Genomic DNA, 21,206 nt, shown 5'->3' with positions numbered 1-21,206 from the left:
AAAGTAGCTGCAAGTTTTCTGTAAAACTAGCAATTCCTGAAATTTTGACAGCCATTTTTGTAATCTCAAAGTAGCACGTTTACTAAGATTTCTTTTTAAAAAGTTTTTTTTTTTTGTGCTAAAGTAAATCAGAGCAAGAATTTCAAGTGCCGCAAAAGATAACGTATAAAAACAAAAATAGGCTAGGAATTACATGCAATGCAGCGAGAGTCCGGTTTCGAAAACCAGGGACTGCTGGACTTCTGGAATAGTCAAGTAAACTGCCGTGGAGAGGTAAACGGTAGTAACTGCATAAATGAGTTTTTGCGATACTTGAAGAAATGTGTGTTGGATTTAATGCTAACAATAGAGAAATGTTGCAATTATACGTTTTTTCGCGCCTTTCTTTCAGCGGAAACCAAATAAGCAAGCTTGTACAGTAAAGCTAACGTAAACAGATGACAAAAATGCTGAAAAACTTGCAGTTACTGCCCTTTACCAGCCCTTGGCAGTAAACTGAAGACAGATGTTCTCTCATTGAAGCTGAAATTACCAACGAGCTGGTAGCTAACATAAATTCAGCATACCAGCTAGCCGTCATAATAACCAGGCTGTCGGTACATTCCATGCAGTTCTGTCTTACCCTGGTTTAAGCGCGGTAACTAGCTGCTGGAGGTATACGTATAGAATTTTTGAAAAATATTTAAATTTATATCTTGAAAATTAGATATGTAACCATTAAAATGTACACAACTTTTGAAAATGTTTACAACGAAAAAAATGCAAAAATAAAATTAATTTTTAGTATTTAATTAACATTTAATTAATATATTAGCATACTTTTGAACAATGATTACAAAAACCTAATTCGCCCGCAGAGTCAATATTGGCGTTAAATAATGCATATTACTCCGCTCCGTTTTAAACCTAATAAAGTAACTGCACAGGCCATTGTTTTTATGGTAACTTTTTCCATGTAAGTGCTCTTCAAAGTCCAGAGTTCTAACCATTACACCATGGAACCTCCATCCCATGTCAGGAAAAAATGAGTTCTATCGCTGTCATAATTGCGAAAAACATAATTTAAACTCAAGACGTCAAAGTACAAATGATGTCTCACTGAATGTTTATACAATATGTTGTCCATCGCTATGTGTATTTAATTTTTGTTCATAGTCGTTAGTTTTTTGAAACAGAAGTTTAAAAAAAAAAAATCAAGGTTCCACCGAGATTTGAACTCGGATCGCTGGATTCAAAGTCCACAGTGCTAACCATTACACCATGGAACCTCCTTCCCATGCCGGGATTCGAACCCGTAATATCTGCATGAAAGCAGGAGCGTCTAACCACTAGACGACATGGAACACATTTCGTTTCTGAATCGGAGGGAAGAGCTGCGCATTTTCAATTTATCACGCAAAATAACATGCTGCTAATCTATTCAGAAAAATTCATCTCTTTCACAGCAATACTCAACGAAACACGAAGACAGCTTCTGCATAAGTCGGAATGCAAATACGCGAAGAAACACAACAAATAGGCAACATCTTTAAAAAAGATACTCCGACATAATTGAGTGACTCAAATTGAATCCTTCTTCCAGGGCCGATCCTAGCAGGTGTGCAGAGTGTGCGCCGCACAAGGGCGGCCAAAGCAAGGGGCGGCCGCAGGCCGCATCATATAGTTCCCATGATCAAGCAAAATTCCTCAGGAATTTCTCACAAGTTAACTTATTATAAGTAGAATAAATATGTTGATTTTTAAATGTTCAATTGTCAAAGTATATGTCGATTTCCCGACATAGCATAGTTTAAGAAAAATAGAATGTTAGGGAATATTGTGTTGGTTTATTGTCGTGTTAAGAGTAATATCTACTCTTAACACACATGCTTCATTTGGTTGCAAAGTTTGTGACAGAACCGGTAATCAGGCATTGATACAGGGGAGGGGAAAGGCCCCCTTCTGAAGCATGAAATGGTGCCGTCTAAAAGGAGCACCGAGGGCTTCCACTAATGTTTACCCCCCCCCCCCCCCCCCAGCTTTTACAGACCTAAACAATGAAGACATATTTTATTTATTAAAAAAAAAGCTATACTGATTAGATACTTTCGCAAGGGCCTTTGCCTCGGGAAGCAAATTTGAATGTAGCTCCGAAACGAAGATCCAAAAGGATGCCACGACCTCCTTGACGAAACTAAAGAAGGCTTAAAATTGCGTTTCTAGGACTTTACTTTCGGAAGATTTTGCTGGTTGAACCATCGATCTTAAGGACCCAATTAAGTCTCTGATTCACCTCTTCCAACTTAACTTAATCAGAATAGCCTAAAAATTTCGTTTTTAGACGGTTCCGTGGAGTTACAGCTTTCTGCCTAAACTAGCCTGAAATTGACTTCAGTTTCAAAAACACAGTTCGTGAGGGCACACTGAACCCCCGCCCGCTGTTAATCCAATCGTTATCAAACAATGCTTAAAATACGATTTTGGGACTTATATTTCTAAAGAATTTCGGAGGAGAACTGCCAGGCTTATGTAAATTTTTACGGCGCTATAGGGCATATCCATCAATCGTCGAGAGGTGAGGTGGACAAAAGTCTATAGTTATATTTTTCAGATATTAATGTTGAAATACATCCGAAAGATCCGTAGAAGCTTCCCAGTTTTGTTAACGTCACCAAAGATATTATAAAATTGCGATTTTAGAAACATACGCTTAAGAGCTGCAAAATCCTTCCTTCCCAAAAATAGCCTATAATGGCTTTCAGTTCCGAAAAATATTCTGGTTCGGATATTTTCTCGTCTCATATATTGTTTTCAAATCTAGCCAAAAACGGGTTTTAGAAAAAATAGTGCCGAGAAATTACAGGAGGATAGCCGCCAGATCCCCTACGGTCAACAAAGACGGCCTAAATTTGCGTTTTAAACTTATATTTCGAAATCTTTCGATGGGAGACGACTGAATCTCCCTCCCCTTTGCAACGTCAACAAAGGTAACCCAAAATTGCGGGTTTAAAATTTCAGTTTTGGAGATTTTTCTGGAAGAACGTCGATTCTTCCTAAGCTACGGTCTTAAAAAACATCTTGAAATTGAATTCAATTTTGAAAGAATTTTAGGAAAGAACTGCAACATTACTTTCACCTAAAGTCTCGAAAAAGTTCCTAAAATTGCGATATTTGACGTCAATTACGAAAATTTCTCCATGCACTTTGAATATACTTGACTCTCTTGTCCTTGTAACCAAACACAACTAAAGTTTAACTAAAAATATTTTTCATACGCTAATTTCGATAATTTTCTTGGAGCAATCCTCCTCCCCTGAACCCCTGACGCATCCCCCCACGCTTCCCCTTCTTCCGTCCCTTCTCTGATGTCATCGAAGAAAGACTAAAATGCGTTTTTACTAGTAAACCTTGGTATCTATTACTTTCTTCAAAGATATAAATTGTACCTAAGGAGCTTTTTATAAAAAAAATTCTTCCTTTAAAAGATCATTCTCCTCCCCCCCCCCTTTTTTTAAATTCGCACTAGGCATAGAAATTTAAAGAAAAATTTACATAGACGTTCAAGATTAGTCAAAATATGCAAATTACTCTTGAGGGGCGGCACATTAGGTCTTTGCACATGGGCGGCCGACACCCTAGGATCGGCCTTGCCTTCTTCGTTGAAAGCAAACAGGTTCGTTATCTGTTTCTTTTGTACTTCATGAAATAAAACAATTTAAATACAAAATAAATGAAAAGTAGAAAAATAAATAAATAAAGGTTCCACCGAGACTTGAACTCGGATCGCTGGATTCAAAGTCCAGAGTGCTAACCATTACACCATGGAACCTCCTTCCCATGCCGGGATTCGAACCTGGAATATCTGCATCAAAGCAAGAACGTCTAACCACTAGACGACATGAGATCACGAGTAAGAGAGACGAGTTTTGAAAAGAGAAAACATTATTTCTGTTTGTTGCACGCAAACGAACACGAAATAAACAAGTTGAAGAGATGATACACATCTTCTCAATCGGTTTGGCAAGTTTTGAATGCCATCGTGGGAGAAAGAAGAGGGACGAGCGCGAAGTCCTCACAACCTCTTAAACACTTGTATCATGCTCAAACCGCTGTCCTCTTTGGTCTTGTTTGAGTGGTACAAACAAATGGAAGTTGCAGGGCAAAACATCTGGACTGTACGAAAAGTGTTTTATAACTGTCCACTGAAGTCACTAAAATAACTTTACATATCGGTTGCCGACGTCGCATGTTGCGATACGCAGCTTTTGCTTCATCTGAAAGACGACAGTAGTAGCCTGCAATAAGGGGGTCCGGGACACAAAAACTTTTACCCTATCTAAGAGCTTTCTCTAACTCATATTACATCAAATTAGAACTCTAGTACTTCAAATATTTTAAAACATTTTGAATGTTATTACAGTTTTATTTTCGGTTACATGATGATTCGATTCAAAATGTTCTCGACTCCACAGAAGAATTAAATTGTTTTTAATGTAGTTGCACAATCAAATACTTTTTTTTTATTTAAATATCACTATTAATCGAAAAAAAAAACAGAAGAACCAAATTGATCGTGAATCTTTGAGGGAAAGAAAAAACGATTTAGGTTCCACCGAGATTTGAACTCGGATCGCTGGATTCAAAGTCCAGAGTGCTAACCATTACACCATGGAACCTTACGTCGCAAACTAATATATAAGTTCTTAATATTTAAGCTCAAGTACAATATTTTAACTGCACGATAACGTAGAAAGCACCCTGTTCGAATAAAAACAGACGAAACATTATTTTTACTTTGTTTCACAAGTTTAACTGATGTGTTAAGACATTTTACAAGAAACGTAAAAGCAGTCCAAGTTACAGAAAACCTCATATAAATGGCCGTTTAACAAAAACGATTAAACCTGTCTACGTAAAAAACCAGCGTCTTTTGAAATTTAACTATCTGCTTGCATGTACAAAATCTCCATTTCATTCTTTTTTTTTTTTTTTTTTCTTTTGCAATTCAATGTAGAAAATAGTTTGAACTTCAAATTTACTTTCATTCATTTTTTCTTTGAACTTCAAAAATCAGATGAAATTTCTACTACCTGAATCGTGTTTGGTTCCTTAATAAAATAATTATTTTTCTTTTTTACAGAGAAAAATACGAAAAAGAAATGTAAAAAATAAAATAAAGAAAAAACAAGGTTCCACCGAGATTTGAACTCGGATCGCTGGATTCAAAGTCCAGAGTGCTAACCATTACACCATGGAACCTACGTCCAATACTGACGTTTAAGTTCTTAATACATTCTGCTTACGTGCAAGCACTGCATTCTAATCACGTGATGATACGAAACACGCTGTGTTCGAATTATACAAGGTAAATCACAACCTCTACTTCATCACGCAAAATAAACGAAGAAGTTAAGTTTAAGAATAAAACGTTACAGCTCACGTTACAAAAACCTCATATTAATGACCTTTTTCGTATTTACTAAAGCTATCAATCTCATCTATCTCAAAACTTTGCCTCTCTAAAATTATCTGTATTTGTTTGCATCTTAAAAATTTTTTGTGGTATGGCGCATACTTAGAAATCTCATTTCAAACTAGAAAATAAGAGTACAAATTAAATGCCAGAAATGAAAATTTGTTGCACTGGCAGCCCACCGTTATAATCAGTTGCAATTTACCTCAATCGATTAATTGATCTCGAGAAGTAACTCAAGGGTTCAAACAAAAAAGGTGTACAGATAGACCTTCACGAAAACAGGTTGTTTGCCATGAAACATACATACCGAGTATTGATAACAAAAATATTGGAGAAAGTTTCGTATCGGCCATAAAATGCTAGTAGGGGAATGTGGGGCAAAGTGAAATAGCGAGGCTAAGTGAAATGGTGAAATATTTTCTCTGCTTTTAGCGCCGCCTATCTAGTAATATTTTAATTATGTAGTAACATATGTAGTATACTCCAGTTATGAAAAAAATTCATTTAAAAATCAAAGAATATGGTAATTTTCAAAAAATGAAACTGATATTGTAATATTTTTATGCAAGTCCATAATTGTTTTTGTTATTATTAAATGATAACATTATTGTAGAAACATTTTAAATATTGGGACCTACTAATACTCGGTGCAGTTTTTATATGTTAAATATCAAGTCTCTTTGTATTTTAAATTACTCGTACAGTTAGTTAAGTGCATGCATGGCAAAGTGGATGGGGCAAAGTGAAAAAGTTAATTTCATCCTACTTATTCAATAACTCAACAAATCAGTTACGCATTCATTTATTAGTTATTTCATTTACATTCCTTCATTTATCTATTCATTTACTTATTTTCTTAATCATTCACTATTTTATTCACTCTTTTTTTTTCACACATTAAGTATTTATTTATTTATTTATTTTGTTCATTTGCCTTTTTATTTTTTCATTCATTCTTTTGTTTACTCATTTACTTGATCAAAAATATCTTTAATTATCGAATTGGAAATGTTTTATTGGAAAAATCTCGTACTTTTCACTTTGCCCCATGGAAAAAAGAAGTGAAAAAGTTCCATTTTTTTAGAGGAACAAATTTACTGCCAAAAATATAAAATAATGTTTCAATGCAAGTTTTATTACAAAATATATTGTTCTTTCTTTAAATACTGTAGTTTTCAGAACAAACTTTCAATTAGTTCCTTTCGAAAAAAGTAAGTTATCTTAACTATTTCACTTTGGCACACATTCTCCTACTAGTTTCATTTCTCTTAAATAATTTCTTATCATACATTATCTCCAAACTTCAGATTTCCTTTTACGATTTCCAATTGTTTAATGCCCTATAGAATAGATTACCTTCCATCTCCAAATGTTTTTGATTATAATGTTTTTGAAACGTTTAAATGCACTATTTATTAGATCTTTACAAATATAACTGATGTTCTCACTTGGAAAAAGGTTTTTATGAGACATGGTATGGAAATTCCCCAGCAAATGGGAACCTGTGGTGTGAATTCTACATGTTTCCTTGAGTTTTTTAGGCGACCGTGCAAATCTTTTGCACTTTCCATTGAGTAATATCTTATGAGTTCACGGTACTGTCTGAAAGTTTCACAGTATCTATTCTTTTAACTACTTTTCGCTCATATTTCGGTTGACAAATGTAAAATATGACAGTTCAACTATTGTTCTAGTTTTGGCATAAGCCAGTACTAAAAGTTCGTGTAATTTGCGTTTTTCTTCATTAGGGTGCATAAATATTCAATTATTATAACTTTAGCTGCGATACATTTGTGTTATTATTATATCTTTTGGATACAAAGCAACCGGGGTGGCTCTCGTAACCATCAAATTTCTTTCGACATTGTTTTCGACCAATGCGTTAACAAAATTGCATCAGACCCACCAATCAGATGTCAAATTCGTAACTTGACCGCCTCAAAAAAACGGTAGCGAGAATTGGACTGAATATTTGCAGTAGGTCTGTAGTTTTTCGAATGACTTGTGGAAAATGGTGTAGTAAATATAGAATAAGGATCCTTGAGAGTTTGAGACTGATCGCGCCTTTGCTAAATGTTTCGAGTTCATGCGGCGTTTCTTCGCAAAAAGAATCCTCATCCCTAGTATTAGTTAGCTCTCTGAATACAGCAAGCCGAGTTCAAATCTTGGTGGATCCTCAGTTTCTTGTGCTATGTTTTCAGCTCTTTTTTTTTTTTTTTCATAAAAATTCAAAAGCGATCGTCGATTTCAAACAATTTCCGTTTCAAAATGAATTTTAGATTAATTCGATATTACATTTAAATTTTTAGCAATACTTTTACTTAAGTTGTTTAATTTTTAATTGAAATGTTTTTTTTTAAATAAATATTACGTGTCTAAGTACTTGATACTATTATTAGTATACTTAGCTGTTGTTCTACTACTTATACAATTACTTATATTTGCTTTGAAATATTTATAAATAAACTGGGCAAGTATTTCTAATAGTTATTCTTTTTTGAATTATTTTCGTTTAATTAAAAAAAAAAAAACATTTTTTTGTTTAAATAAATTTTTGAAAATCATGTTTCCTTCAATTATAATTAAAGTTGCATGTTTTTGTTCATTAGTTCAGCTAGTTGTAATAAACTTTAGAAAAAAATATTTTATAAAACTTTGAGATTTGGGAAAAAAGATGCATATCGATACTTATAAATGTTTCCTTCGCATTTCTCTGAATCTCAAAAGAGAAACTAAGTATTCTAATGAAAGTGTTCTTTTCTAAAGCAAAGAAAAAAAAATTAGAAAATCGGTTTGGAAAGGAAAATGAAGTAATAAGGTTCCACCGAGATTTGAACTCGGATCGCTGGATTCAAAGTCCAGAGTGCTAACCATTACACCATGGAACCACTATTCAACGAAGAAAATGAACTTGAATTACCTGTTTGTGTGAGCATGGTTTTTTTTTTTTTTTTTTTTTTTTTTTTTTTTTTTTTTTTTTTTTTATTGTCTAACCGCCAGACTATATGACACATACTAGATTGGAATCAAGAAAGGAAATCACGATTTGTGTATGCATCACGCTAAATTAAACAAACGGAATCGAAGATACGTAGTTCATTTTTCCTTTTTAAAGTAAATATGAGGTTAATTGTAAGTATGAGTAAGACCGGTGTTTCGTCAGAGATGACTTAGTGTGTTGAAATTCAAATGTTAATTTAAAAGATAGTTGGTGGAAACTATTTGACGTTTAAAGAGATATTCGTTTCACTTCGGGGAAATGGGATGTTTTAAAGAACTTAAAACAAAGGGTATTTTATCATAACCATTTTCTGTTCGGGTGCTGTTCATTTATGTATCTTTTTTTCTTTATTTCTATCATTTTTTTAGGAGGGGGGGGCAAAGTGAGAGAGAAAGAACTTTGTTTCCTGCTCTTGAACCCTTTATGAGTATGAGTAATCTAGCAAAACATGTATTATTTTTGTTGTTATGTTTATTTTCCTTCCCCTAAAAAACATTTTTTAATCCCAAAATTTACTGCTATCCATACGTCACGTGGCCATACATGTTGTTGCGCAACCGATTTTTACAGAGATAGTTTTTAATTTTTAACTCTAAACTAGTGAGGGGATTTTTTTTGCAATATAAGTAGTGAGGTAGGGTGCATGTGTTACACCATCATTATATTTTTTGCGAACTCCACGAAATTTAGCAAATTAAACTAAGAAGAATTTTAATGATTTTTGTATTATTTATTTATGTTAATACAAATGTAACAGTACCGTATGCATACACCTATAAAACCATCTTATGTAAACAATAAAAAAACGTTTGTTTTCAAATGTCCAATTCTTCTGGGATGAAAGAAACTTCGCTACACCAGTTATGGGTTAAATTAGCAAAGGAATTATACAGTAGAACCTTGTTCATTCGAACCCCATTGATCCGAACCTTCGGTTTATCCGATACAAATTTGTAGAGTTTAGAAATTATATTCACTTAATTTTAACTTACGATAGCGTGAACAGAATTATAAATACACCAAATATTCGCTTTTCATTTCGATTAAATGTTGAGCTCCTGCACAGGTAGTGCAATAAATTACATTAATGCAACAACACAGTGCAAAGTATGACCGCGAAGAGTTGAGCCTCCGCACCTCCTCGTTTCAGGATTGTCCATTTTCGTGGAGGGGCGATACGGAAAGGACAGTTGAAGATCGGAATTTGAAAGTGCGTTATTGGTTCTAGAGCTGAATACGTCAGTTTGGAATTTAAGAAATCAACCAAAGAGGTAAAACATTTTAATTTTGTGCGGCCAAGACAGATGTTTCATTGGACAGGTCACATCCTACACAATAGTGTGGGTCATGGTTTTACTTTTTTCAGCTGCCATTGGTCAGAGATAACAACGCCTCCTATAATTAATTTCAATTAAAAATTGCCGAGAGCAGGGTTGCCGTAAAGATTGCAAAGCTTGTCATTTCCACTTTCTCGCCAACTCAATGCAGTTCTTGCTGCAATTTAAACATTTCAGGTCTAAATAATCACATAACGAAAATATACCAGGCATACATTTTTTTTTCATAGCGCCTAACTGTTGCTGAACTCAAAAATATGGCACGCGTCCTTTCTTCCTTCTCTACCTCTTTTAAAGAATGGACTCGTTTTCTTAAATGATTGACAAGGGTCATTTGTTCACGATCGGACCATATACTTGGAGTGTGAGTTAGACACCTCTTCAGCTGAATTATAAACGATAAAGGGTTTTCGAGAAACGATTCCATGTAATTTGCATATAACGCATTGTTTTTCCTGTAATAAAAGATAAGAATGTGTTTCACTTATTACACATATTATTTAGAGTGTCCGAATTTTCGTTTGTCCGTATAGCCTTTGGTCGTACATAGTCCGGATAAAGAAAGTTGTACTGTTTTTCTAAGTAAAAATTTCTGTGGTTCAGTTTCTAAATGCATGAACTAAAGCGATTTCCTTGAAATGTACCATTTTTACACAAAAAATAAAATGAACTGTTCACTTTCAGCAATAATGAAGAAGATAAATCTGGTTTAATACGCAAGTTGTTCAAGTATGTGGAGTCACTTGATAAAGATGTTGTTGTTTGTTAGCTGGATTTCCGTTGTATATCTGCTTATATATACTCATTATTCAGAACCTTTCTTCAGATGTGTTGGTTTTACTTTGAGTGTTACTGTGAGAGTCAAGGTGATTGTCACTGAATTGATACGCATTCGTTCAACTTTGCGTGATGTAACGAAAATGCGTGATTTTCCATTTGCATTCTCGTCAATCGCAATCCCAAGCCGTCTAGTGGTTAGACAGTCTAGCTTTCAAGCTAGATATTCCGGGTTCGAATCCCGGCATGGGAAGGAGGTTCCATGGTGTAATGGTTAGCACTCTGGACTTTGAATCCAGCGATCCGAGTTCAAATCTCGGTGGAACCTTGATTTTTTTTTTTCCTTTTTGCTTTTTAAAATTCACTTAACTGTGCGGTAAAAAAGAAAATATTTTTGAAAGAATCGACCACGATTTAAACACTTAAAATGAACTCTGAGCATTGAAATTCGAAAAAAAAATGAAATTTTTTTGGGAAAAAGAATGAACGTTGTAATTTGTCTTTTCGATCACGGATAGTAGAATGTCCCGCTTTTTAACATATATATATATATATATATATATATATATATATATATATATATATATATATATATATATATATATATATATATATATAGGCAAATAGTTTCAAATTGCAAATAGACTTTAACAAGTCTTTTGAAAAGGTGTGTACACATTTTAGTTGGAAGAAAAATGATAATTTCACATCAGAAGGGTGCGGGGGGCCTGGATTGTTTTTTTTTTTCAGTGGACTTCCTTTAACTACTTAGCACGGCCATCTCCGTGCGGGTACTGCTAGTTTTACAATAAAAATAGTGCAAAAGCATATTTTATCTTCGTTTTCATTTTCAGGCATCAAGCAGCTGGAATTTCCTTTGGCAGATGAACCAGTTGAAGGGGAGTGGAAGATCAGTTTGACTGTTGGCGACAACGACTATTTTACAACGTTTGAAGTGAAAGAATATGGTAAAAAAAAGTTTTTATTGTAGATTCACAAAAGTATCCGTCTTAACTAGAGCTTGAGTGTGGTCAGCTGAATTATACAAACGATTTCAGATTTGGACAGATGTTCGGGAAAAAAAAGAAAAAAAAATCATTTTATCTGAGGACTAATTTATCAAAAGGGAACATATCCATTTTCCAAAAATTTTCAGGAGGTGAAAAAAAAAACGAATTACGGTAAAAGCAAAATAGTTATGTCATTTCTTCTGGACACAGAATTAAGTACAAAAGCACAGTAAATTATGTCCCAAAGTAAGAAATGTTTGCATTAAAAAAAAAAAAAAAAAAAAAAAAAAAAAACAAGGAGATATCGTTTTTTTAATTTTGGATATGTGCCCTTTTGAACGAAAACTTGAATGCTGAGAATTTAAACTTCACCGAAATCCTAACGTTTCACCTTCTAAAATTCTCTTATTGAAGTACTTAAATCTAAAACTAGTCGATTAAAATTTAAAGGTTTTGGACATGTGTTCTTTTGAATTAAAAATTTTTCGCTCTGCAGATTCATTCAGGATATATCCCCTTTTGTTAGAAATAAAAAGTGTAAGGTACGGATTTGTTGTCTTTGATCAAAAAGCCAAACTTTACCCTTAAATAAACTAGGGTTTGTCCAGTTTGGACTTCTTGAGAGTAAGTGATTCGATAACGGTCATCTGAAAGATTTAGAAAATGTCATAAAATAAGTTTTTCCAAAAAGTGGAAAAGTTACCTTTTGATAAACTGCTCCTTATATGAAAATGAACTTATGTTTCATCTTGACATCTGAATCGTTATCTAATATGGTGAATAATTTGTAATTTTACGTAAAACTATGATGAATCTACAGTTGTTTACCTTAATGTGTATAATGTATAAGTGTGATGATGAAAAGCATCCATTATTAAACTTCTTATCACATCAGAAGTATTTTTAAAACATTCCTAAAATTCACTTTACTATCCACATATTATACTAACCAAAGCGAGATTAATTTTTTTAATGTTTTTGTGTATAGTTATTTTCGAGTTTGTTGTCATCGTTTTTATTTGGCAAATTTTTAACATACATGGCAATTTTTCTTGTTTAAAAATTTAAGTATATTTAGAAAAAAAAAGACTTTAAAAGGAATTTAGCGCACTTTTACCAACAAGTATTCTTTTATTTTTTTAGTGCTACCAAAATATGAAATTGACATTACCGTGCCACCTTTTGTTTTGGCAAACGCTGAAGAAATTCCAATAACCGTCTGTGCTAAGTAAGTTTGATTCCTTGAGATTTTCTCAAAAGCTTTCTTCATCATTTTCTATTTTTTAACTCAATTTTTATCATGTCACTGTATAACATTTGTATTTTTAACGCTTCAGAACCACAGAAAGAAAATTTTTAAAAGTAAATGATTATATTAGTACGACAGCAAATTTTTAAGGTCAAAAACAGTTTATAATAAATGCAGCAGCTCTATAACACTTATGAAACACATGTCGACTCATTTCCACAATTTATATTATAAATCAAGAGATGGATTCTCTTTATTTTTATTTATTTATTTATGTTTTATATATATATTTTGAAATACAATAGAATGTCAAAATTCGTTACAAAAAAACTTCCGAACTAATTGGTATTTTGGATTTTTAATTTGTTAAAAGTGACCAAGAAAATACCATTTAGCAAAATAGTATGACATTTAATCAAATGAAGTGCTTGTATAATTTGCATGTACATATTATACAACACAGTACAGAACACTGTAATATGTAATTACATTTTTAACAAAGTTCAAGAAAAATTAACTTTTATTGTTTACTGAACATTAAAGAACAAGGGAAACTATTTACAGTACTGTATGCACTCTGTGAGGAACTATTATGCAGTAATTAAGTTAATACAATTGAATGAACTTTAAAAACTACACAGACTTCATACAAAGAAAGCTGAAATAATTCCTGTGAGGACAAACTGATTTAAACTCAATATTAAAAACCACTGGTTTCCGGCTGAGAGTGCTTTGAAATTATTTTGAGTTTATTAAAACTTCATGGCTGTGCGTTCGGATTTTCGGCGTTTCATATTCTTTACGTTCGGATATCTGACGCTCGGATTTTTGACGTTTTACTGTTATAAAATCAGTCTTTGTTTTCAAAAATCAGCTGCATTGTACCAAACCATGAAACACAAAGAAAATAAGCAGTCAGAGATTAGTAGTAAGTAGTACTAAAGGGTGTCCCAAAATTAACGCAAGATTTGAATTTGCCGCCATTTTTGCAATAAATGGTTGGCAACCCTGAAAAAAGAACAATTTGACAGCTGAGAGTTTAGGGTAATCAAAAATGGAGCGTTATACGATACAATAACGCGCTTTCATTATTGAACAATTGTTTCAAAAATAATGAAAGTTGAGGCTGGTCAAGCAGTTACTGTTATTGGCGCTCGGTATCGCAACACGGTAATGCACGGGTGGTTGTGGGCTTGTTGACATAGACCTTTGAATTCAAATAACCCTATAAGAAGAAATTTAAAAATGTTAAATCACACGATCTAGGGTGCCAATTCTGATCACCGAAATGAGAGAGTACGCGACTAGGAAATGCCTTATGCAGTAATTTAAATGTTTCACTCTCTCTAGCTGTATGGTACAATAACACCCCATTTTTACTAACCCTAAACTCTCAACTGTCAAATTGTTCTTTTTTCATGGCTGCCAACAATTTATGGGAAAAATGGCGGCAAATTCAAATTTTGCGTTAATTTTGGGACACCCTTTAGTAGTACTAGTATTACTTGTATTAGTACTAGTAAGTATTGCTAGTATTAGTAGTAATAGACAGTCGACTTTTTATAAAACAAAATGAGATATAGTTATGTTTTAAATCTGGAGTACAGAGTATAATCCAAATTTTAGTAGTGTATTAAACTTTATTATATTATCCATTTTATAATGCTAAAACACATTGTATTCTTCCACGTTTGGAGTTCGATACTAACGACGTTCAAAGCAGAAAGAGTAAGTGTCTGCTTTCAAATTTTAAAGTAATTTATTATGACCAGGACAAGAGTCGTGTATTTATCGCTCAAAATAATTGCCTTTTTTCACTAATTATGTATATTTCGTTTCAGGTACACTTACGGAAAACCAGTAAAAGGATTACTTGCGTTGAATGTATCTCTTGAAAAGTATGTCTGGTCAAATGAAAAAGTTCCCGAGGTTGAATATAATGGAGAGGTACAGATTTTAAATCCTAACTAAACCTAAATATTTAATTAGGTTTTCTAACTAAATATCCAAACTAATCTTCGCAAATGATTGTTCTATATTGTATATAGATACACTCAGAAGCCTGATATACATAGCTTTGAATGAAAATTTGTTATGGTGCGTCATGTCCTGAGAATTCGAGGGGTTTCTTTATAATCTTCAATCTTTCACGATAGAAAATCTCAAATCAAGGTATGACGGGTGAAAACTGTTTCCACATTTGAACGAAGCAATTGTCTGTTTGATATTTTGATAGTTGAAATTTTAACCCTAACTTCAGTAGATAGCGTTCATTGTTGACCACTTTTTCGTTTCTTAATTCTCCTAAAATGAGTCGTACCATTAAAACAGTTAAGTTACCGGATCCAATTCAGCCTTGTCACAATAAAACCTTTCCCTGCATGTCAAACATTGCCAAAAAATATTATCTAATTATAAATAACTTACTAAATTTTTGGTGCTTCAACAATGCAATAACGCCGGTGCGAGTTTCGTTCCTGGTGACGTCAGAGCATTAGTTGATCAGTGATTTCGGCTATTATATATCCCAACAAAACATAAATGTGAAAAAGAATCCAAGTTCGGTCGAAATGAGGTTCGAGGTAGACGGTCTCCCCGACAAAAAAAAGTTCAGATCTAAACTGTTACCAAGTTCCATAGCAGTTCCACATAGATGTTGGATTTTCCCATGTCCTTCAATTCATTTAGAAAACAATTTTTTACTTCCTTTGATAATGGATTTTAAGCTTGCGGCAAGTTCTAGTCATCGCTAATTTTTTTCAAACTTGCCAAGTTTTAAATCCATTATCAAAGAAGATGAAAAATTGTTTTCTAAATGAATTGAAGAATATGGGAAAATCCAACATCTATGTGGAACTGCTATGAAACTTGGTAACAGTTTAGATCTGAACTTTTTTTTGTCGCGGACACCGTCTACCTCGAACCTCATTTCGACCGAACTTGGCTTCTTTTTCACATTTATGTTTTGTTGGGATATCATTACTTTTTGAAAAGCTAAATCAAAGGTTATGTTCTAATTCAGACGATTATAAATGCAAAAGCGTATAGAACTATATGATTTCCTTTTTTCCCCTGCTTTTACGGTTCACTGGTTTGCGGTTTCTCTTTATTGGAAGTTTTGAAGATATTTCGATAGCTGGGGACTTGGTGCGATCGCCAATTTTAGGCAGTAATCGTCTGTTTTTCCCATTTATCAGCAAGGCCAAAGTACATTAGTTCTTGGTCTTTGACGTCCTCAGATTTGTCGACAATTAGGAAAATTGCTGACTCATCTCAAAATCTGTCTGGAATTTATTGTTCAGGGGGATAATCATAACGTAGATCGTAAAATATGCAGAATTGGCCAAAATATTTCTCAATTGTTGAAATTATTGCTGCAATTTTTGCTCCTCCTATAAAATTTTGCATTTAATTGAGATCTAAAGATTTTATAAATTTTAAAGCTGGTTATTATTGATTTTAACGGCTTAGCTCTAGATTTGCAATTTTAATTATTTGATGGATCATTTTTCATTTTAGCGGAATTTAAAGTATCGTTTAAAGCCCCATTTTGGTTAGAAATTTAATTGTTAATTTAAAACATCAACAACCTTGTTTTGGCAACGTTTGACGAACCCTTTTGTTTTGATTTATTTGGCGAAATATTTTGCAATCACGCGGTAAAGTGATTACGCCGTGATGCTCATAAAAAAATAGCGTAATTTTTTGCTACTTTAATGTAGTTTTTTTGACTTTTTAGATTTTTCCCTTTACATATGCATGAAAATCTATCTTTATGCGTAAATTTCAAGTATGTGAGACACTTGGAAGTTCGTAAACATTTTGATGAGTGAGTGAGTCAGTGTTAAAAATGACACTTTTCAGATCTTAATAATCCCATAACTATAAGAGATACACTCATGAAATTTAGGATTATAGGTCTACTATGCAGCTCTATTAGACATACAAAATTTCAAGCACGTAGATTTAATAGTTTTTGAGAAATGAAGGGGTCAAAAGTAGCTTGAAATGGTTCGTGTAATATACACACTGGCAGATGTGTCGCCTGATTTCCGAACTTGGCTGACACACTGCCGTGTGTCTAAATATGAGGATTACTGATTGTTCAAATTTTAAAAAGTTTGACCTTGACTATTTTTGAAAATTATAAAAGAATATTTTCCCCTTTTTTACGTTCAATAAATTGTACCCGATGCACGACAGCCATAACTGAAAAAGAGCGTGAAAAGGGCAGTAAGTACAGAGTGTTTGTTTTGCTGATTACTTCATTGTGCACTATTCTCATGGACTGTCTTTTTAATTTGTATTGCGCGTTTATGCCTGTGCAGCATTGGCTTTCTTTAATGCTCAGTAGATAAACGCCCTTTTTTTTAGTACCGGGTCTTAGTATTTAGTACCATTTTTATTGTACCTAGGGAAGAGATGCACGCCCCTCTAGGTGGCGTAGGAGAGTTTCAAGGGAGGCGTGAGTGTATAAAAGGTAAAATAAGAGGTAAAGCAAACAATATTTTACTCAATTTTGGGGCATACTGATGAATGCAGTGGTCGCCGGTTGTTTGAATCACGTTTGTTCGCAGTTTTGATTCCATGAAGCGGGTGATTCAATAAAGCGGCTAGTTTGAAAAAGCTGGATTTTGATCTGTTTTTGACAATTTGACCCATTAAAGCGGTTGATTCAATTAAACGGCGTCCACTATATTGAATAGCAGTGTCAGCCCTCTTTTTTGTGTAATGAAGGTGACTGATAGGGGAGGGGGGTGCACGTTAACCTTTCCTAGATCCTGGATTACCTAAGTTGTACTTGCGTCATTGCTTCTGGATTTCGTATGCTCCTAGAGTAATATATTAAAAATAAAAGTTCTTTTTTTTTTTTTTTTTTTTTGTAGTTTTGTTTTTGTATTTGAAATCATCTATATTTTTATTAAATAACTAGCTTTAGTAATCGTAAACATTTTCATTTTCCTATTGTAGTACTTGTATTAACCAAATAAAGAAGCGCGCAAACTGCGGCTCAGTGTTCAAAAGGAGGCTTATAGAACCTGCTTTAGTTCATGAATGACTAATTTGTTCTTCGTAAAAAAATGGCAGTTGTTTCCATTAATTTGATACTCCTTTAGTTCCAGAAATTCTGATTTCTATTCAACAGTATTACTTTATCTTTACGACCGGTATTAGTTTCTTTTTGATGCACAAGACGTTCTTAATATCAAATATTTCCTATTACTTTTACCCTAAAATTTTATCAACCAAATACTAAATAGCAAATCACTGAAATCGGTATCAACTGTGATAAAACATCAGTTTTTCTTGTTTTTAGTTTGATGGATGCTACGACTACAAAATAAATGTTTCACTGGTGGAACCAGGAGATTACTACCGCTACAGAAGAATACAAATTGTGGCTAGAGTCACAGAACAAGGCACAGGTATCTTAACTTATCTTAAATTACGTTTCGAATTCTAAACAAAAAAAAAAGCGAGGTGTGCTTTTTTTTTCCACTTATTCTACTCTACATTAACGAAAAACAAGCGATAAAAAATTTAAGATTTTTTTTTCTCATTAAAGTATTCGTTTGGTGAATTATTTCATTCCTATTAATATTATAACCTTATTAAAAAAAAGTAAGTTTTACTTAGTTGTGGTACATCCTCTAGCTGCTGAATATACTTTACATTAAAAAATTATTTTTTTTTACTTTTTAGTACTTTTTCACAAAAAAGGTTGATGTACAAGTTTTTTTAACTATTCTTTTTTTTTTTCGAATACTGGTTTTCTTTTTTTAATTGTTAGAATAACTGTATTTCTAGATACCCCTAATATATATAACTTTCAAACTTACCTCCTCCCCTCACCCCCTTTAAAAAAAAAATTCTATAGCTACGTTTGTTTGAAACTAAAGAGTAAAATATATAGCAAACTTGTATAGTATGAAACTAAATGATTTTATTTATTAAACTTGTGTGTTTCAGGAGTAGAAAGAAATGGAACTAAATTCATTCAAAGACAGTACTCACCTTTGAATCTCAATTTCAATCAGGAGCAAAAACAATATTTTAAACCAGGACTACCGTACAACGGAGAGGTAAGAACTTGACTGTGGCATGAGTTATGTAGGGGAATGTGGGGCAAAGTGAAACAATTAAGACAACTCGCTTTTTCAAAATGAACAAATTGAAAGTTTGTTCTGAAACTTACGGTATATGAAGAAAAAATAAACAATATATTTTACGATGAAACGTGCATTGAAACTTTTTAAAATTTTTGGCAGTAAATTTGTACTTTCAAAAAAAAATGGAAATTTTTCACTTTTTTTTTTTTTTCATGGGCACTGCGAAAAAGAAAAAAAAATTAATGAAATATTTTCTATTCGATTGTTAAAGATATATTTGATCAAATAAATGAGTAAACGAAAGAAAGAATGAATAAATGAAAAGGAAATGAATTAATAAACGACTAAATGAATAAATAATTAAGTTAATATTTGAAGAAGAAAAAATAAATGAATGAGTAAAATAGTGAGTTAATAAGAAAATAAGCTAATTAATGAACAAATAAGGGAATTATTAAATAAAGGTACGTAAATAAAAGAATTAATGAGTGAATACATAAGTCATTTGATAAAGGATTGAATAAGTAAATGAAATGAACTATTTCACTGTGACCCACAAGCTTTGCCCCGCTCGCACTTGACTAACTGTACAAAACATTTATAATACAAATAAGCTTAATATTAAACAAATAATTACCGCACCGAATATTAGTAGGTCTCAATCGATATTTAAAATGTTAATAACAAGAACTTAATCATTTAAAAATGAAAAAAAAATTTTTGACTTACAACAAAATATTATGGGAATCAGTTTTTGAAAACTGCTTGTATTATCTTATTTTATAATTTTCAAGGTATGTTTTCTTGAATGGAATGGACTACACATGTTACTGCATAGTTAAAATATTACTAGTTAGACAATGCTAAAAGCAGAATAAATATTTCACAATTTCACTTTGCCCCACATTCCCCTACATTATTTTTAATTGCCGTAATGTTCGTAAGCAGAGCCGGACTAATACTCCGTCCGTCCGTGCCCCGGCACGGAGTAAAAAATTTGAGGGGCGCAAAATTGCCAAATCAAAATAAGAAAAAAATTTGCTACCGAGCGACTGGAAAAAAAACTAAGTTCTTTGAAAATAATTCTGGTGCCATCCACATTTAAAGAGGGCGCTCGCGATATCCCTTGATCTATTCTATAATCGTAGTCTGCACACAAGTTTGAAGTAAAAAGTGTTTGTCTAAGTTTAACTAATTACAGAAACTTTAAAATCATTTTAAACAAAGGAGAATCATCATGGATCATCATCAGTAGGGGCGCCCCGACCCCGAACTTAAATTTTTGGGAGGGAAGACATTCTCAAATTGCCGAAAGGAGCTCCAGATTTTTCAGAATGATAAAATGCGGATATGCACACATTCGTACTTATACCTAATAAATATTTACATTCAGGCATTTAAATATTTTAATTAGTTCTCCAAATCGGCAGAATCGTCAAGCAAAATTTGCCGAATTACGAATTTTTTGGGAGATCACAATAATTTCCCATCGGAGTGCCCCCACGTCACCAGGAGTTGAGCGGGGTAAACATTTGATTTCAATAATTTAACTAAAGGAAATCCTTCGCAACTTTAAAGATTTAAAAGAAAAAAAATTGACGAAAAGAATTATGTCTAAAATTTGAGAAGAAACTGCAAATTAAAAAAAGTTTTTTTCGTAATATATCAGTACATCTGTACTGGCAAGAATTAAAATAGTTAATTATGAAAACTTAAAATGTGATCGTTTCTGTTTAGTTGTATTATTCATTTGTAAATTATTTACTTAGTAAAACTAAGAGTCACTGAGATGAGCGTTTCAAGCATTTTTAAAATGAAAAAAAAAAAAAAAAACATTTCGCTAATTTTATATAAACAGAACAAACAGAAAATTGAAAATCCGATGTAAAAAGATTTTGGGCGATGTTTAATATTTTCGATTACGGCTTGGTAGCGATAATCGCGAAAATAAGTGCTTTTACACTATTCAACGCAAAATAGAAACTCATGGCAAGCTTTAGACTAAAAAATGTATAAATTTATGAATAAGCAAGATAGCGTCTGGGGAACTGATGTTTTTCTCCTTCTGCTTTTTTTTTTTACTTTCATTTTTTGTCTTACCATGAAAATCTCAAAGCAAAATGGGAAAAAAAAATGTATGCGTCGCCGAAATATGGTTTAGGCAGATGAAAGGTCAAAGTAAAGAGAGAGAGTGAGATTTAAACGACTATAATGAAAAGTCACACCAGAAGTTGTTAAATGGTTGAAGGGAAAAAACGAAGGTTAAA

General features: G+C 32.8%; 1 protein-coding gene and 6 non-coding genes across 7 annotated transcripts in view; 2 read left to right on the top strand and 5 right to left on the bottom strand.

The window, feature by feature from the left end:
* The window catches only part of LOC129225102 (murinoglobulin-1-like), a 146,313-nt gene that overhangs the window by 66,317 nt on the left and 58,790 nt on the right, over positions 1–21,206 (top strand). The window contains exons 7-11 of the mRNA XM_054859661.1: positions 11,425–11,538; positions 12,724–12,808; positions 14,671–14,776; positions 18,147–18,255; positions 18,800–18,912. Of these exons, the coding sequence (XP_054715636.1) occupies positions 11,425–11,538; positions 12,724–12,808; positions 14,671–14,776; positions 18,147–18,255; positions 18,800–18,912 (527 nt within the window). The remainder of the gene's footprint in view (positions 1–11,424; positions 11,539–12,723; positions 12,809–14,670; positions 14,777–18,146; positions 18,256–18,799; positions 18,913–21,206) is intronic.
* Trnaq-uug (transfer RNA glutamine (anticodon UUG)) lies at positions 1,197–1,268 on the bottom strand. Its single transcript has one exon. It is a non-coding gene; the product is annotated as a tRNA-Gln (tRNA).
* Positions 3,737–3,808, bottom strand: Trnaq-uug (transfer RNA glutamine (anticodon UUG)). Its single transcript has one exon. It is a non-coding gene; the product is annotated as a tRNA-Gln (tRNA).
* Trnaq-uug (transfer RNA glutamine (anticodon UUG)) lies at positions 4,584–4,655 on the bottom strand. Its single transcript has one exon. It is a non-coding gene; the product is annotated as a tRNA-Gln (tRNA).
* On the bottom strand, positions 5,167–5,238 carry Trnaq-uug (transfer RNA glutamine (anticodon UUG)). Its single transcript has one exon. It is a non-coding gene; the product is annotated as a tRNA-Gln (tRNA).
* Positions 8,272–8,343, bottom strand: Trnaq-uug (transfer RNA glutamine (anticodon UUG)). The gene has a single exon. It is a non-coding gene; the product is annotated as a tRNA-Gln (tRNA).
* Trnaq-uug (transfer RNA glutamine (anticodon UUG)) lies at positions 10,827–10,898 on the top strand. The gene has a single exon. It is a non-coding gene; the product is annotated as a tRNA-Gln (tRNA).

This window comes from Uloborus diversus, chromosome 6 (assembly GCF_026930045.1).
Source record: "Uloborus diversus isolate 005 chromosome 6, Udiv.v.3.1, whole genome shotgun sequence".
Taxonomy (NCBI): domain Eukaryota; kingdom Metazoa; phylum Arthropoda; class Arachnida; order Araneae; family Uloboridae; genus Uloborus; species Uloborus diversus.
The sequence above is the reverse complement of the archived record's forward strand: the minus strand, read 5'-3'. Positions and strand labels throughout refer to the sequence as shown.